Here is an 18783-nt window from a genome sequence, read left to right as displayed (position 1 = left end):
ATCTGTGTCTTTCACACAACACTTAGTGATTCTAGAATGCTTCCATCACTTGAACTGCTGTCATTGCTATTTTTCAGTGTGTGTTTCTTGGATCAAATAAGATGCATCCATGCATAAGGTTAAATAAGGTCCTGTGATAATTATTGTGTATTGGTTAATGGTATATTCTTCTCATCCTATAATCCATATTTTAGTGTCTGTATCAATTAAACATTTATATTGAACAAATAAAAGTGAATAGCATGAATTTCCTCACATCACAAATGTTTTTGCAACCATCTGTCATCAATTTGTAAGATCAGTACATTGTTGGCAGTCCATATAGAATTTCTGTCATAAATTTCCATCAAATAAGTTCATCTTTTTCTTAAAAACCATACTTTTCTTATTGCATAGTGTTTACTAAAATAAAATGAGTTAAATATAAATTTTGTGTTGTTTGTAAGATGCAATTCTGATGACAGGTTTTGACTGTTAAACAATAATCTTCAAGTAATTAATGCGTAGTTACAGCAGTTGAGCCTCCCAAGCAGTGTGTGTACATGCTACATACTGGCATCTGCAGTTGTAGATGGGTGGCTGCCAGTTGAAACTGATTACTGAAATCATATCTTATGAAGCAGACAAACAAAATTTATATTAAACTTTTTTTTATATTCCATGCTCTATAACTGACCAAGTCAATCTCTGACAGAATAGGTGTCTGTGACAAAGGAGTTGTTTATGCGATAGCATTTTCAATCACCTCACTGTCAAGGGGATATTAAACTCTACCAAAAGTTGTTAGTATGAGTCAAATTAGTCAATAAAAGCAACTGGGCTGAAAAATGAAAGAAACTCTGACCACTTTGTTGAAAATGAAAAATTTGTCAGAGCAATATGATTTGAATCATAAATATTCTATCTGTATGTGAATAGGAAACTAGTAGAGTGAAGTCCAGCAGCACAGGTTACAAGTTTTTCTAGTTTTCTAGTATGACACCAAATTTTTATATCTGATATCTACTACCCTTAATTTGTTGGCAGAAGAAACACTGTACTTGCACTCAGTTTGTATTATGAAAAACATTGATGGATCTTGTGTGAAAACAACTTTTAACAGGCCATTGATAGTGATTGGTGGTTCAGCTCCTCAAGATCATGAAGGGATTGGTGGATTTCAAGAATGTCCACAGGTAGAACTGAGCCGCCCATATTGCAAATATGCTGCTCGCCCACCAAGTCCTTCACTCATTCCACTACACGTTGAAAAAGCAGTTCGTCTCTCTGTTTATGGAAGACCAGGTAAAAAAAAAACAGAAAAAAGTGTGACAAACTGTTTGTTTTTGTACTTTTGGAAATATGGTTGAGTGAATGGCTGGCTAAATGCTACAGGTAGCCACAGAAAGTCACAAATGTGGTGATTCAGTACTGAACAGACAACAGAACTTTTTTGTAACGTACTCTTTTTACAGTAATATGTGTTATTTGCTCAGGAAATGTAGCTGTATTATGCTTGTAGGCCATCATATGTTTTTAACTTACTCTCAATGCTAGATTTTACTGCAAATTATAATGTTGAAAGGAAAATGTTTGTGTAATAAAACTAACAGTATTGTGATTGGGAACTTTGAAAATAAGTCCAATAACTTCAAAATAGTTAACGACTTTCTTATGTCTTTGCCAATTAATGAATGATTTCATTTATGATCAAGAGACTCATCTGAAAGCACATCTGCTGGATTTATTTTTCAGAATGAATTGCATTGTAGTCCTTGTTCCTGTCATATTTGTGAAATATTAAAAATATTTGTTTTATTTTTTCTTAGTACCAGCATATTGTGCTTACATCTTTAACAATTATGTGTTCAATATTACCTCTTTCTGCTTTGTTTACATCTTTCTGCTGACTTGGGATTTGCTGCAGTGGTTAAGATGCTGGTTTTGTACGCAGAAGCCATGACTCCAGTCATGTTGATTTACGTATACTTGGAAGGAAAGGTGTTAAACCCCCATCCCGTCATTCTGGTTTATATGCACTATCGAACAATGGAAAATCCAGGATGGAATGTAACAATATTATGAAAAGGGTAGTTGCTACTCACCATATGGTGGAGATGCTGAGTCACAGATAGGCACAGCAAAAAGATTGTCATGCACTAGTAGTGATATCTAGTGGGCCAGCATGTAAGTATTGCAAGTATTGCAGATACAGATACTCATGAGGCCTGCTATTTGTGTAGAAAATTTGATTGAAATTGATGCTGGGATCCTGGACACTCTCTCTCTCTCTCTCTCTCTCTCTCTCTCTCTCTCTCTCCGTATTGTTACTATGGCAGTGTGGTAGGTGGCAGTTGAATTGTACGACATGATTCACTTTATTTCCCCCCTCCCTAGCAATAATCAGTTTGAAAGTTAGCTCTGTAAAATGCAGGTCATTTTCAATAGTTGTCTGTCATCTTTGATTTATGTTTCTCTGACAGCAAGGACAATTTTCTAAGTAAGAAGAAAATGTGGTATTTCAAATGTATCACGCAGTTCTAAAGACATGAATAGACGGACATGCAGGAAATATAACGACAGTTATTTCAATTTTGGTTTTATGTGTACTTGAGAATGAAGGAGAAACACAGTGTGTCATCTGTTTCAAAATTCTGGCTACTGAAAGCATGCTTACAATAGAATGGAGTAACATTTATAGTTAAATCGTGATAATTTGATTAATAAACCAAGAGGATACTTTTCCCAGTAGCTAAAAGAAATGGATAGAAAAAAAACTTTCACTAAACAAGCTACGATTCCAACAAACCTCTTCTTTCATCTTTCAAAATTAACTTCCATGTAGCAAAGAGCAAGAAACCACAAACCATAGTGAAAGACCTTATTTTACCAGCTGCTCTGGACACGGTATCTATTATGATAGGTGAGTCAGCTGCCAAACAATGGAAAATGTGTCTTTGTCATACAACCCTATTATTCAGCAAATACTTACTATGGCTGATGATGTTAGTGATCAGTTGGTTAAAAATCAATGGTAATGCTTATTTCATATACAGTTGTATGAAGGAACAGACAACAGCAATGATGCACATATAATTTATTATGTTCCATTTATGCATGGCAACAAATTTCATGAAGATCTTCTTTTCTGCGGGAAAATAGCTCTTGGAACAAAAACAGCAGACCTCTTTGAAATACAATACTGAAGCGCCAAAGAAATTGGTATAGGCATGCATATTCAAATACAGAGATACGTAAACAGGCAGAATACTGCACTGTGGTTGGCAATGCCTACATAAGATGACAAGTGTCTGACACAGTTGTTAGATTTGTTACTGCTGCTACAACGGCAGTTTATCAAGATTTAAGTGAGTATGAATGTGGTGGTCTAGTTGGCGCATGAGCTATGGGACACAGCATCTCCAAGGTAGCTCTGAAGAGGGGATTTTCCCATACAACCATTTCCCAAGTGTACTGTGAATATCAGGAATCCAGTAAAATATCAAATCTCCAACATCGCTGCGGTCGGAAAAAGCTCCTGTAAGACTGGGACCGACTGCGACTGAAGAGAATTGTTCAACATTACAGAAGTGCAAGAAATTGCTGCAGATTTCAGTGCAGGGCCATCAACAAGTGTCAGCATGCAAAACATTCAACAAAACATCATCAATATGGGCTTTTGGAGCCGAAGACCACTCACATTCCCTCAATGACTGCATCTTTACATCTTGCCTGGGCCCATCAACACCGACATTGGACTGTTGGTGAATAGAAACATGTTGCTTGGTCAGATGAGTCTCATTTCAATTTTTATCAAGTGGATGGATGTGTACCAGTGTGGAGACAACCTCATGAATTCATGGATGCTACATGCCAGCAGGGGACTGTTCAAGCTGTTGGAGATTCTATAATGGTGTGGGGCATGTGCAGTTGGAGTGATATGGGGTGCCTTATATGTCTAGATACAACTGTGACAAGTGACCCATATCGAAGCATCCTGTCTAATCACCTGCATCCATTCATACCCATTGTGTGTGCATTCTGACAGACTCAAGAAATTACAGTAGAACAATGCATCACTTCACATGTCCAGAATTGCTACAGAGTGGCTCCAGGAACACACTTCTGAGTTTAAACACTTCCACTTGCCACCAAACTCTCCAGACATGAACATTATTGAGCATATCTGGGATGCCTTGCAGTGTGCTGTTCAGAAGAGATCTCCACCCCCTCGTACTCTTAATGGACTTATGGACAGCCCTGCACATCATGGCGTCAATGTATCTGCTACAGACATTAGTCAAATCCATTCCATGTCATGTTGCGATGCTTCTGGATGCTCGCGGGACAGGTGTACCAGTTTCTTTGGCTCTTCGGGATATATTCTTCTGTGGAAAAAAAAAACATTAATTGGGAAAATTGTGTAGTCATGTATACAGATGAAATTTGTAGTATGGCTGGCTGTTATGCAAGATTGCAAGCTCTGATCCATAAAGAGGCTCCTAATGCTATTTGGACATACTGTTTTATTCACTGAGATGCACTGGCATAAGAGAATGAGTCCTGTCCTTTATGTGATCCTTCAATCAGTGATCAAAGTGGTAAACTTCATTAGAAGTTGACCCCTTAAGTCAAAATGTTTTCAACAAATATGTGTTGATAGGGAAGGAGAGCACATTTCCCTAATTTATTACAGTAACTCTCACTGGCTGTCACAAGGAAATGCCTTTAAAAGGTTGTGTGAACTCTGGCATGAGCTTTTAGTGTTACCTCGTCCAAAAGAGACATTTCAGTTCTGGTAAGTTTGCAAACAGTAAGGCTGGCATATTTTTGTGACTTCTTTGAAAAACTCATTTCATTGAATCTATATCTCTTCAAGGTAGTGAGACCAACATTCTGCTACAGTCAGACAAAATATCAGCCTTCAGAAACAAACTACTCATGTAGAAGGAAAAATTGGATGATGTGCATTACATTTTTGCTGGAAGACAATGACTTTTAGATGGCTGAACAATTGAAGTTTGTGTTTGTGAATCATTTGACACAGTGATTACTGTCCAAAGGACTTTCAAGAAGAAATTCATCAACACAACTGGATTAAAGATCCCTTCAATATGGACCTTCCATCAACATTTACCATTGAAGAACAACCATAATTTATAGATATTTCTTCAGATTCTAAAGTGAATGCAAAAATTTAGTCATCACCACTGATGCATTTTGTAACTTAGTGATGTAGGAATATCCACAAATAGGTAACAAGAGCCTGCAAGTTTTGTTACATTTTGCAACATCCTACTCAAGCCTCCAGCAGGCAAACAGAAAATTAAGTTGGAGGACTGGATGGATTGGGATTCCCACTGTGGGAGTCGCCAGAAGAACATCTTGAATGCACAATGAAACACAGCATTATTCTGTGGCAATGAGTGCACAGACAATCTGCTTTACTCTTTGATTTTTATAAGTAGTCTTTGTATAGACTTATGTTTTTCAGCTGATTAGTGTTCGAGTTTTAGTAAATAAAAAGTTATTGCTTGACTACTATGTTGTATCTCTTCAACAGATGGAGATAAGCTGTAGTTGACCAAAGTGGTGATCCCGTATATTGTATTCCAATTTAGAAGAGCAAATGCAACACCGTTCGGTATCATCTACCGCAGAGTCGGCCTGTCCGCCTGACACACAGAGTACTACGAATCGGCGTGATGCTTTGTTGAAACACATCAAAATTTATGGCTTGCAATGCCTGATCTGACTTTCCAGCACCAAGGGAGTGTAAACGAAGATATCAAATTTATGATCACTGTTAGTGAGATCGACAGTAAAACAGCAACTGTCAGCGCAGATATAATACTCCGTCCGTCTGCCACACAGGAGTATACACATTTTAAACAGCTGCTCCTTGAGCGACTACGTCGGTCACTGGAACAACATATCCAACAAGCACTACATGGTGAAAAGAGAAGAGACATGTCGCCTTCGGAATTTTGGCGGCACCTGCAAAGCTTAGTCGATGACACCGAGTTGCCAGATATGACACTGCAACATGTATGGTGCGTACAGTTGCCAGAGGCAGTTAGAACAGCTGTAGTGCTTTCTGACGCACGCGATATTTCATCTTTGCTCTCAGTAGCCAACAAGGCCTATGCCTCGTTAGATGCAGGGCATACATCGTCTATGACATTCAAACACAGCAGTACAGACGTTCAGGAAGCTGCAGCGATACAACAACACCAACAAACAGATGTTACTCAACAATGTACAAACTATGAAATCATATTGACATCTTGCGGTGACAGAATTGACGTTGCTGGGAGGCAGAGCAGCCGCATACAAGAAGAGCAAGGAAGATGGCAATGTGTCTAAGCAATGTATCTGCTGGTACCACCATTGCTTCATAAACAAGGCATCATGATGCACATCTCCTTGCAAGTTTGAGCACCAGCGCCTACCACTGCGAGGTAAGAGTGTTGACAGGAAACTACTGGTGAGTAAGCTTTCTTCTTTACCTTCGCTGTCCCACCAACTTCTTGTCCCAGACACTAAATCCGACTCAGGCTCAGACATCAGTGCATTGCCTGTTAAAATTTGTGATGTGAAGCTTCCTCCATCTCAATCACAGCAGAAAATCAGACTTCAATAATGATTTATGGAAAATGCCAGATAGGTGCAGACCTTGGTTTCCAAGATAGTTTTCCATGGACTTTTGTGATTGCCAATGTGTCAGACGCAATATTGGGAGTGGATTTCTTGTTTCATTACACAGTTGAAGAAGATATTAGCTCATTGAGCATCCGCCAGGGTAAACAGAGCACCCTAGCACGAGGTTCTCTGCCTACGTTCGAAGACAGACAGGAAGTGACATCACACGTAGCAAACTGCAAATCCATGCCGTGTGTGCAGGCAGTTAAGCACAACATGGTCCATCAGTCCATCACATCAGGACTACACCTGGTCAACCAGTGTCCCAGTGCCAGCGCCGATTAGCTCCTGACCATTTGACTGCAGCGAAGGCAGAATTCGAAGAACTCTTGTGCGTGGGAGTCATATGTAGATCTGACAGCCCATGGTCATCACCACTTCATCTAATAAATAAGAAAGACTGGACCTGGAGACCATGTGGAGACTATCAAGCACTCAGTACCCATACTATTCCCGATTGCTATCCGATAGCAGTTATTAAGGATTTTATGCACATGCTGGCAGGTGCGACCATTTTTAGTGTCAGTGATTGGCAGAAAGCATATCACCAGATACCAGTCGCACCTGCTGATATACGGAAGATGGCTGTCACGACACCATTCGGCTTGTTCATACCTCCGTATGTCATTTGGTTTGAAAAATGCGGCACAAACTGGCAGCAGTTTGTCGACAAAGTACTAACAGATTTACCGTACTGCTTCGCATACCTCGCTGATATCCTGGTCTTTTTGACATCTGAGAAACAGCATGAACTGCATCTAAAGACTGTTTACCAATGCATTGATGCATGTGGCTTTTTGGTCAATGATTCAAAGTGTTTGCTTTGGTGATGTCAGGTGCCACTCTTGGGATACTCAGTGACAGCAGCTGGCATCAGCCCAGTGCAAGATAAACTTGTCATTATCAAAGAGATGGCTCACTCCATTGATTATCATCAACTATGCCAGTTCCTTGGAGCAATTTATTTCTACAGACAACATCTGCCTAATGCGGCAGCCATCCAGGCACCTTTGATGTCAGCACTAGCCTGCAGGGATGCAGTGGGCAAACAATCTTCGCAATGGACACCAGAGTTGTTGATGGCAATCAGTAAGACCAAGGTATGTCAACTTCAGGCAATCATGTTGACACACCCGATTCCTCAGGTGTGACCAGCAATTGTTGTGGATGCTAGCCAGCAAGCCATTTGTGCAGCTCTACACCAGCATGTCGAAGGCCGCTGGCAACCCCTGGGCTGCTTCTCCCGTAGGCTTACGTCGTCACAAGTGAAATGGAGTGCTTATGATAGGGAATTGCTGGCAACTTATGAAGCTGTCAGACATTTCCGGCTGCAAGTGGAAACCAGGCCATTCACAGTTTTCACAGACCAGAACCCGATTACTTTCGCCCTCAGTAGGAACAAGGATGGCTGCTCACCACAACGTCATGGCAGATTTCCTGTTTCGGTTGGAATCAATCTCTCAGACTATTGACTACAAGGAGCTAGCTGCTGCTCAAGAGACAGACCAACAAGTCGCCGAATTCCATTGTGAAAGTACATCCGGATTACGTCTGTGGCAAATTCAACCTGCTGGTGAATGTTTGCAAGTTTAGTTTGATGTGTCACAAGGAAAACTGAGTCCTTTTTATACCTAAGAAATTGCGATGGCAATTATTTGACATCATCCCTGGGCTGGCTCACCCAGGAATAAACGCCAGCAGCAAACTGATGACAGAGAGATTTGTGTGGCCCAACATAAAGAAGGACTGCCATAGTTGGACAAAACGTGCTTCGATTATCAGAGGGCCAAGGTTAGATGACACGTTTACAAAGCGGTAGGAGACTTCCCATGTACGACGCAACGTTTCCCACATGTGCACCTGGACATCGTGGGACCTCTATTACCATCAGAAGGATACTGTTACCTCCTCACTGTAGTGGACTGCTTTATCAGATGGGTGGCGGCAGTTCCATTATTGGACATTTCTGCGGAAATGGTGCCACGGGCATTTCTTTCATCATGGATCGCACATTTCAGCTGGCCTTTACATGTCACAGACCATGGGTGTCAATTCCAATTTACGCTGTTCTCAGAATTGGCCAACCTCTGCGGTTTCCACCATCATCGTACCACAGCTTACCACCCAACAAGCAATGGAATGGTGGAATGTTGGCACAGAATGTTAAAAGCTGCTTTAATGTGCCATGCACAGTCTTGGCCATCAGCATTGCCACTGGTTTTGTTGGGCCTTTGTGCAGCACTAAAAGCAGATTTAGGAGCATCCACTGCAGAATTGGTTTATGGTGAACCCTTAAGACTGCCTGCAGAATTCTTCACCGATCAAACTGGGCACGACATACCGAGTTGCCTTATGTACTGCAAACGGTGCACGAGCATACAGCCAGACTTCGCCCATCCATTGTCTCGAGACATGGGGCGGTAACTACATTCGTGCTCAAAGACCTACGATCATGTACACATGTGATGCTACAGACAGACGCTGTCAAGTCACCACTGCAGCCCCATATTCTGGGCCCTACGGAGTTCTCTTCCAGGATGAACATACCATGCATATAGATCAAAACGGGAAGACCCAAGTGGTATCGTTGGATCACGTCACACCTGCACATATGTTACGGACCGAAGAGGATGTACATACTGAACACAATGTGTCACCTTCCACACTACTACCATGGATGACTCTCTCTCAGCACCACAAGAGGGAGTAGAACCGTCACTGCCAGCACTGGAGGCTGAAGAAGTTCAAGCAGTGCCTTCAGTACACACGAGAGCTGAATGTCATGTGAAATATAGAGACCCCTTCATTCCCAGAGCACCGCTCTACCATGGGGGGGGGGGCTGTGTGGGAGTCACCAGAAGAACATTTGTGAATGCACAATGAAATGCAGAATTATTCTGTGGTGACGAGTGCATGGGCAATCTGCTTTACTCTTTGATTTTTATAAGTATTCTTTGTACTGACTTACGTTTTTCAGTTGATTAGTGGTCTAGCTTTGGCAAATAAAAAGTTATTGCTTGACTATTACGTTGTATATCTTCAGTAGACAGAGGTAAGCTGTAGTTGACCAAACCTTCATTCACCAATGTTTATTAAAATGAATTTATTTAAGAAAAATAACTAAAATAAGATAGATTAACAGGATTACAAAAAACATTCTGAACTTTTCAAATTTAAGAAATTACACACCTTAGTTTAGTGACAATTTAAATAAGTGTCTACAGTAGCTAAACATTACTCTAACCCCTTCCAAGGAAATGCCACAAGGTATTAAGTTGTACAACGTGACTCAAATCAGGAAGTTTATCGGATCAGAAAGCCCCTTACATAACATGACTTCCACCGAGAAGAAACAACAGCAAATTCAAATAGTCAAGACCACACCGATGTTCTGTCTTTTGATCACACACACACACACACACACACACACACACACACACGCACACGCACACAGTCTCTGGCATTGATTCACCGTCTGCACCATCACAACTATTGAATAGGCAAAATATATAAAGGGCTACCTATCACGTCATGATGGAACACCAAGTTCGGCTGAACAGCACATACTGTACACGGGCCCTGCGCCGCTCACCCTCCAGTTTGGCTTCAAAACACCGACTGCCCATGCAGTCCGCTGCCACTTGTTATCGCCTAGCATGTCTCCACCACACCCCGTATTGCTACAAGCTCCGAGCCACAAGAAGTGACATAGGCAGGTGTGCGAGTTGGGAGTTCAAAGAGGGAGCTCGCCATGGCTCACCTAGTTACATGAGATAGTTTTTTCAGTACTGGCAGTCATCAGTATGAACTGCAGATGGGAATCAATGCCAGAGACTGTAGTTGTGTGTGTGGTTGAGCATGTGGTTGTGTGTGTGTGTGTGTGTGTGTGTGTGTGTGTGTGTCATCTGTTTTTGACAAAGGCCTTGTTGGCCGGAAGTTTATTTTGTGATAGTCTTTTTTGTTGTGCCTATCTATGACTCAGAATCTCCTCTGTATGGTGAAAAGCAACTATCCTTTTCACAATATTGTTACATTGCATCCTGGATTTTCCATTGGCTGAATATGGAAAAAGAGATGCGAGTCAAACTTAAGTTTATTTACCTCATACTTTGAGCCATGTGTCATGTGTGGAACCATCCGCCGTGGATGTCTGTTCAGGTCAAGGGAGCCACGCACCCAAAAAGTTTGAAACCCACTGCTCTATCTTTATACTAACAGTAGACATTGTAAACAGAATGTTAAAGATTGTTTTGTTTTCCAATTTATATGTCCTCTCAGTCCTCCTATGGTTGTTTTTGTTTTGTCATTTGTTAAGAAAACATTACTATTCTGTCTCAAATATTGAAAATAAAAGATTATTTATTATATGGGTATTTTTCTTCTACTGAAATTAATTGTAGGTGTGAGCTACCTGGACTTCCCAGGAAACCTGCTTATTCAACGTGTGCCACGGGACACTGTGGGATGGATGCCACCTTGTGCCAGTCCACCTGTTATCTATCCAGATCCAGACCTTATTCAGATTGCTGGCCAATTGCTGACCAGTGCAAAACATCCACTTGTAATAGTTGGCAAAGGTAAGTTTGTGAATTCATCTGTTTTATTCCAGACACGCTCTTGCCTTTATAGCTGACAAGATCTATTTCAACATTCTATATACTCTGCAAATCACTATGAAGTGTGTGGCAGAGGATGTTTTCTCGTGTACCATATATTAAGGTTTTTTGCCATTCCGCTCATGAATCTGTCGTAGGAGAAATTATTGCTTCTACTGCATGGAGTTATTATTAGCCTAATTTTTATCTTCATGATATTTATGGGCTCAATATGTATGTGGTGAAGAATAATTGTGGTTTCCATCCTAAAAGAAAGTTATTGAAATTATCTAAACAGATTCTTTTTTCTGTATATAAAAAATTGTAATGTCTCCCCTATTTTATCACTACTCCTTTATACTATTATTAGGGGAGCAATGCTGCTTTCTCTTATGTCTTGTTACTCGGAGACAGCTACAACTGCAATAACTCAAGGAGATTAAAATTAATGAATTATAACAGTTTGGCAGTGTAAATTAATGAAATCGATCATATGCTCAACCAGTGACTTCTGAATGTTACCCTGACAGCAGAATTAATGTCTCAACTACTCTGATAACAGAAAAAGATATTGACACGTAACGACCAGAAGTGTAAAAGTCTAAACTGTATAACTAAATGGAAAATATTTATGTTATTACAACTCTGTTATTCTCACCTGATATGGGTTCCATGTACTTGAGCAAATTTTAGTATGGACTGTTAAGGTGTTTTGAAGGTAGTCCATTTTTGTAAACAAATTTCAACTTTCCCATATTCTATCAATGCCAACGGCCTTTATGCAGTGGGAACACCGGTTCCCATCAGATCACTGAAATTAAGTGCTGTCAGGCCGGGCTGGCACTTGGATGGGTGACCGTCCAGTCTGCCGAGTGCTGTTGGCAAGCGGGATGCACTCAGCCCTTGTGGGGCAAACTGAGGAGCTACTGGACTGAGAAGTAGCAGCTCTGGTCTCGTAAACTGACATAGGGCTGGGAGAGCGGTGTGCTGACCACATGCCCCTCCATATCCGCATCCACTGACACCTGTGGGCTGAGGATGACACGGTGGTAGGTCAGTACCATTGGCCCTTCATGGCCTGTTCAGGCGGGGTTTTAGTTTTTATATTCTATCAGTGAATTGAATTTTGATGATTACTTTACCTACAACTAACTATCTGTGATTGTTCCATTTCACATCTTTTTACATCATTCTTCCAAATATTTGTATGACTTTACTGACTCTATTTGTGATTTATTTTTCTTTTATTCAAAGACTACCTCATCTTCACATTTTTGAAGTGCACAACTTTGCATTTGCTCATCTTTGCACTGGCCCAATACTGGGATTATGTATGTATACCAACTTTAGATTTTTTCTATGGTCCAAAGTCGTGGGCACCATTTCTGTTACCCTGTTAGATGGTATGTTAAACATTGTTCACTAATTGTGATGATATCTTTATTCTTGTACATTGTTACATTTATCCAGTCCCTTTCTAGCTGAAATTACTACATTATTCAGTACATATGTTTCCCTCTGCTTATCAGGACATTTCTTGTTTTCAAAATGCATATGACTTGTATATGTATACCCCACAAAATTGTCTGTAGAGTGCTTGGCCAAACACAGTTTCCAAGCTCCCATTCTGTGTTGGTTCTAACACTTAGTTTAACCTCTTAGACCACTACTGATATATTGGTGTAAACTTGTACCATCACAAACAAAAGCTGTGTATGGTCTTCACTTTTGCTTGAATATAACTTGCCATTAACCAGTTACTAAATAAATACTAGGCAACATGATTGCCCAGACAAATTTCTGCAAAAGTTGTTCCAATTTATTCAGATGACCATTCCTGTTTATGGCCCTGGCATTGAAAGTTATTGATGCTGATCCATCCTCTTTACTAATGACACCCAGTGGACTATTATATTGGCTACATATCATCCATATTAATGTCTGGTTCTATTCTTTTTCTACCACTTCTTCAGTTACTTTTTTTTACATGTACTCGTATCTGAGTGTCATTTACTTATTTATCAGGAGCAGCATATGGAAAGGCTGAGCATGCAGTTAGAGAACTGATTAAAGCTACGTCCTTACCATTTTTGCCAACTCCAATGGGGAAAGGTGTTGTGAGTGACACTGACGAACACTGTGTTGCATCTGCAAGAACATTTGCACTTCAAAATGCTGATGTCATACTGCTACTTGGTGCCAGACTCAACTGGATGCTACATTTTGGACGACCACCCCGTTTTGATGCTGCAGTGAAGATAATACAGGTAGTAATTGATGAATCTATGGTAGCAGACACAGGCATCACCTGCAGGGGAGTCTGTTAGTAATTAATGTACAGATAAACTGCCACAATTTTCATATTATCTGATTTATTATTAGTGTCATTTGTCAGATGCAAGTATTGCCAGGAGACCTCAGCCTGACAGCAACATGTTAAAGATTTAAAGCTCTGCTCAGTATCATTATCAACACACAGTGGTGTGAGATGAGGTGGATGTGCACAACCATTAATTGATTTTGGGTACATTGTTAAAATTTGTTGATTCATTAACCTACTGAGTTGCTTTAATATTGATTGCTTCTTCATTTTCCATTCCCCATTTCATGCAGTTTGTACAAAATCCTAATACATTAAAATTGTATGCTGCACTGGGATCTGAACCTGTGAAAAGGTTTCTAACTTGTCAAGATGATTCATTTCACTGCAATATTTGAGCAAAAACAAGAGAGCCATTCTAAAGTTAGTTTGTTGTTTGCATCTCAATTGATGATTGTGAGTAGTACGAAAGTGTGGTTGAGGTTTGCGTTTTCTTTGTGGATGTGGGTCATATCACCTTCAGCTTCATTTGAATCATGAAATGCTGAGACAATTATTTGCAATTAAACACGAGTTTCCCTTTACCAATAGTGAAATTCACAAATACTTAATCACAAAATGTGTAGCTTTCAAAACCAGGTGTTTCTTCATTTGGAAGAAGAAAAGAGTTGCTTAAAGGACTCCAAGACTGATAGGGAATTAATTGGAATCTCATAATACTATCATTGATGAATTGATGCTGTTACAGTGTCTTGCGTGAAGTAACTGTAGGTTTTTTTCATTCATTCTTAGTTCTTTGAAAAAAGTAGTTATGGATTGGTATAAAAAGATTGCACCTATAATTTGTGTTGCACTAATTGTGTACCACAGCTGTTTTCATAACATGCAGTGGTTCTTCATGTAAATGGTGAAAATTTTCAGAACTGCAATGTTGACTGTTCTGAGAGTTCACATAATGACTAATAGTTATGGTGTCTAGGGAGCCCGGAGAGGAGGTTTGCACTTTTACTTCCATGCCTTCTGAAATATAATGAAGTTATGAAGCTTTGGAATAGCGATGCCTTTTCTGAGTAAAATACAGTGGTAGGGATATTCTTTATATGAAACAATTAATCAAATCCCCTGTATTTATTAAATTCTCAACACAATAACACAATGAGATTCACATGTGGTTTAAATGACTACTGATCAATGTATTAATGTTCAGTTTGCTGGTGCATTTCCAATTTACATAAAATATTCAAAGTCTGGACATTGTCTGAAATATGTAAAAGTCTACAGCTGCCTACATAAAATCATAGTTCCCACAATCTCGAATGGCTTTAAGCTCATGATTATTGCAAATATTTCAAAGTTCAACACCAGCAGTCCCACAACTCATTCAACTAGCAGAATGTCTTTAAGTCCACACATACAACTGTCACGTACTGTGGTGGGTGTTATTGGGAGCAGGTGCTCCATGTAGGTGCCTTTTGGATGACCACAGTTGTGATAATGTTTTTATGAATTAATGCCAATTTTCCCAAGTCAGATTGAGTACACTGCAGATTGCAGCATCTCAAACAACTCATCTTTATCTTTACTTCATTATACTGTGTCAGTTTTCTTATTTTTAATTAGTGTTGACAGCATTTCTCACAAAAATTACTGTCAAATTATGGAAAAGTTCTAAAAAAAAAATCATTCCCAACTTTTGGTACTATATAGGCATTCTAAGAGGAATTATGCTTCCTTTGAGCCATCACTTAGCTCTCTACAGTTAATTTTCTTGATCTATGATAATTTATATATGTCTATGAATCTGTAGCTCTTAAACTAATTCTGCTATGAGGTTCAGAGTAAGTTCTCTGTGTCGTTTCAATAAGACCTTTAATGTGACATGCTTAATTTTTACGTAGTTATGGTGCATCGTGCACATTCTTCTATGACTGGGGTTTTGCAATGTGTGTTATGCAGCTGCATGTGTTTGCAGCAAACACAAAAGGACCATCGGCCGGTCAAACTCGGCTACCTCCTACCCTGCTGTCTTGACAAACACGTCTGTTGGCAAATCACATTGGAGAGGAACATAATGAATACTGTCATCTACAGGCCCAGCAGAGAGCTACCTTCTCACTTCTGGTGCCTCAACACTGAGATATGACACCCCCTCCTTTTCAGACTTGCAAGTGCATGTATCTGCTCAAAGGGCTGTATCTTCACAAGGTGTAGGTTCCCATACAGCATTGCACACAACACTGCACTATCATATAAATGAACAACTATATTAGTTAAACATGCAAACCTTGTACACTCATTGAGAACATATTAATTTTATCTGCAAATATTGTACAGATTGAACCACTATTGAATGTGTTTTCAGCTAGATACACCCAAAGAAATATATATAGGTTAAGATCAATTTATATTGAGAAAATGATTAAGTTTCTGATTTAAACATCTGTTCAGTGCTTACTGAAATTTCAGTGTTTGATTCTTTCCTGCAGACACCTTATTTTCTACAGAAATAAGATTTTTGTTAAATATTTTGGATTTGCAAAATCATTGATACCAACTGTTGGCTGTTTGTGTTCTATTTAACTGATAACTGAACATGGTACAGCATTCTCTCTGCACTAGCGTTGATTTCAGGGATATACAAGTCAGATATTCACAGTGCAGTTAATTGGTCATGCTCCATACCATTATTTTAGTTAATGTTATCTCCACCAGGTTGATATTTGTGCTGAAGAGCTTCATAACAGTGTAGCTTCTGCAGTAGCCATTCAGTCTGATGTCCGAGTTGCAGCAACACAATTGGCAACACTTCTCCGATCAAAAGCATGGAAGCTTCCTAAGACAAGTAACTGGTGGAAGTTGTTGGACAAAAAGTGTTCTGACAACAAGAAATCTGTACAGGTAAGTTTAAAAACATTAATAAGGGTCTTTAAATATGTCTGCTTGTGTCTGTATGTGTGGATGGATATGTGCGTGTGTGCGAGTGTATACCTGTCCTTTTTTCCCCCTAAGGTAAGTCTTTCCGCTCCCGGGATTGGAATGACTCCTTACCCTCTCCCTTAAAACCCACTTCCTTTCGTCTTCCCCTCTCCTTCCCTCTTTCCTGATGAGGCAACAGTTTGTTGCGAAAGCTTGAATTTTGTGTGTATGTTTGTGTTTGTTTGTGTGTCTATCGACCTGCCAGCGCTTTCGTTCGGTAAGTCACCTCATCTTTGATTTTATATTTAATAAGTAAAGATTCATACTAATTAGAGCATAGTAGCTACCTGTGTATCAGTTATCTGAGAAAAAGATGCAGAAATACTTCCATCTCTACATTGACTCAGTTTAATATTTGGATAAGGTATGAATGAAAGTGATCGTGTCTATAAATTCAATCTTGCTGTTAAAGTAAGGATTTAAAACACTGATATTTCTTAAGTTATGGGAACACTGGTAAACTTAAAGATACACAATAGTGGTGTTGTTTTCCTATATTGTTTGCTTCATGTTCAGGTATTCCCTCTACTTTACATCTGATCAGAACAGAATGGCTGATCCCACTTTTATAATTGTATTGTATTCTGAAGTGGAGCAGACTTAGGCTTTGCAGAATTCCTTCATATTTTCTGTGCATTATTTCACATGTCCTTATCAGTGAACCTACATGACAAATGTCACCTTCTTTGTCATAAAGTCACATTGTGACTCTTTAAGCTTTCCCAGTGGATATGTTGTAAATAGCCTTCATGGGTTGCCACTGGATCACGCTTTGCAAATTCCACAATATTTCCTTGGAGCAACTGTCCAGCATCTTCAGATGGTTCAACCTTGCAGGTGGCTAGGTACGACATGCATATCTTATGTCGGGCAGCTACTCCAAGGAAATATTGTGGAATTTGCACAATGTGATCTGGCAGCAAACCCATGAACACTATTTACATAAAGTCACATTGTTTGTGTATCCACTTCCACAGAGCAGTCTCTTCAGAATCTCCCTGAATTTAGTGCACTACCTCATATGGCAAATTGCACACCATGGTCATGTTGGATTAGTCCTTCTAGTCAGTACAGAATAAGAACTGGGGGCAAAAATAACTCGAAAGTTTCACTTTCAGAAGTTTTACTTTGCAAGTTCTACATTGATGAAGAGGGAGGTGGTACTAAAGTTCGTTGTGGGATCACTGTCACCAAACCACAGTTTGTATAGCACAAATTGTACAGAAATACACCATATTGGCATTTAATAATCACGTGGCTCAACAGTACTGACAGATGATTCACTAGTAACTGTATTACCATTCAGGTGATAATCTAGCGTCATTATACAATAATATTAATGTCCCACAGATTTGCTTAGTTAATCTGAATGATTTCACCAGGTTTTGAAGTAACTAAACTTCTCATGGTCTGATTTAAGAGTGTCTTGCCAGCAAATCATGTATTAAATGTAATCAAAGAAATTGTTTCCCTGTAACTCTGAAGATTTATTTGCTGCGTATCTCTTCGTCGTGTAGCAACTACAATTTTACACTTAAAAGTTGCAAAACAATATTGTATCCTTGTTGGGTCTGTGGACTAATCATACAATCAGCTTGACAATCATATTTCAGCAGTCAGGCACCATCTTCAGGTGAGAACGCTATTTCTACAACTCTCCAGAACTGCCTGTTACCATGAACAGTGGCCCTTTCACATACCACTGAGAACCAAAGTGTCTGCAAGAGAAATTGTTATGACTGGCACATAATGCAAAGTAAAAGTCAATATTGCCAGTCTAATTTCAGTGCATTATTTGAAGACACAGGCATATAAGTGACACACACTATATCTCATCATACATCATTCTGTGTCCCTTGACTAGACAGTGACAAAGCAATGTCATTATGAGCTATTTTTAATTCAGTGGTAAATATTTTTAAGTATCCAATGGAATGATGCTGTGGGGAGTCCGTTATCCCCCATAGGTGCCATTTGATTTGTGGATATATAGATCTACTCACCCAGCAAAAGGAGGAGAAAACACATAAAAGATGGGTAAACATGAGCTTTTGCAGTCAGTAGCCCTTCTTCTGGCAGAAGGGTTGAAGAGAAAGGAAGAGAGATGGAGAAAAAGGACTGATGAGGTTTAGGAAACGACAAGAGTTACAGAAAAGTCACGCAGAACCCAGGTTCACAAAAAACTTACTGGGCAGAATGAGACTGATTGTT

General features: G+C 39.6%; 1 protein-coding gene across 1 annotated transcript in view; it reads left to right on the top strand.

Moving 5' to 3' along the window:
- The window catches only part of LOC124776971 (2-hydroxyacyl-CoA lyase 1), a 130544-nt gene that overhangs the window by 54414 nt on the left and 57347 nt on the right, over window positions 1-18783 (top strand). Inside the window, exons 3-6 of the mRNA XM_047252212.1 lie at window positions 1103-1284; window positions 11082-11258; window positions 13302-13543; window positions 16309-16494. Coding sequence (XP_047108168.1) covers window positions 1103-1284; window positions 11082-11258; window positions 13302-13543; window positions 16309-16494 — 787 coding nt within the window. The remainder of the gene's footprint in view (window positions 1-1102; window positions 1285-11081; window positions 11259-13301; window positions 13544-16308; window positions 16495-18783) is intronic.

This window comes from Schistocerca piceifrons, chromosome 2 (assembly GCF_021461385.2).
Source record: "Schistocerca piceifrons isolate TAMUIC-IGC-003096 chromosome 2, iqSchPice1.1, whole genome shotgun sequence".
Lineage (NCBI taxonomy): Eukaryota > Metazoa > Arthropoda > Insecta > Orthoptera > Acrididae > Schistocerca > Schistocerca piceifrons.
Note: the sequence above shows the minus strand (reverse complement) of the source record. Positions and strands in the feature narration are given on the sequence as shown.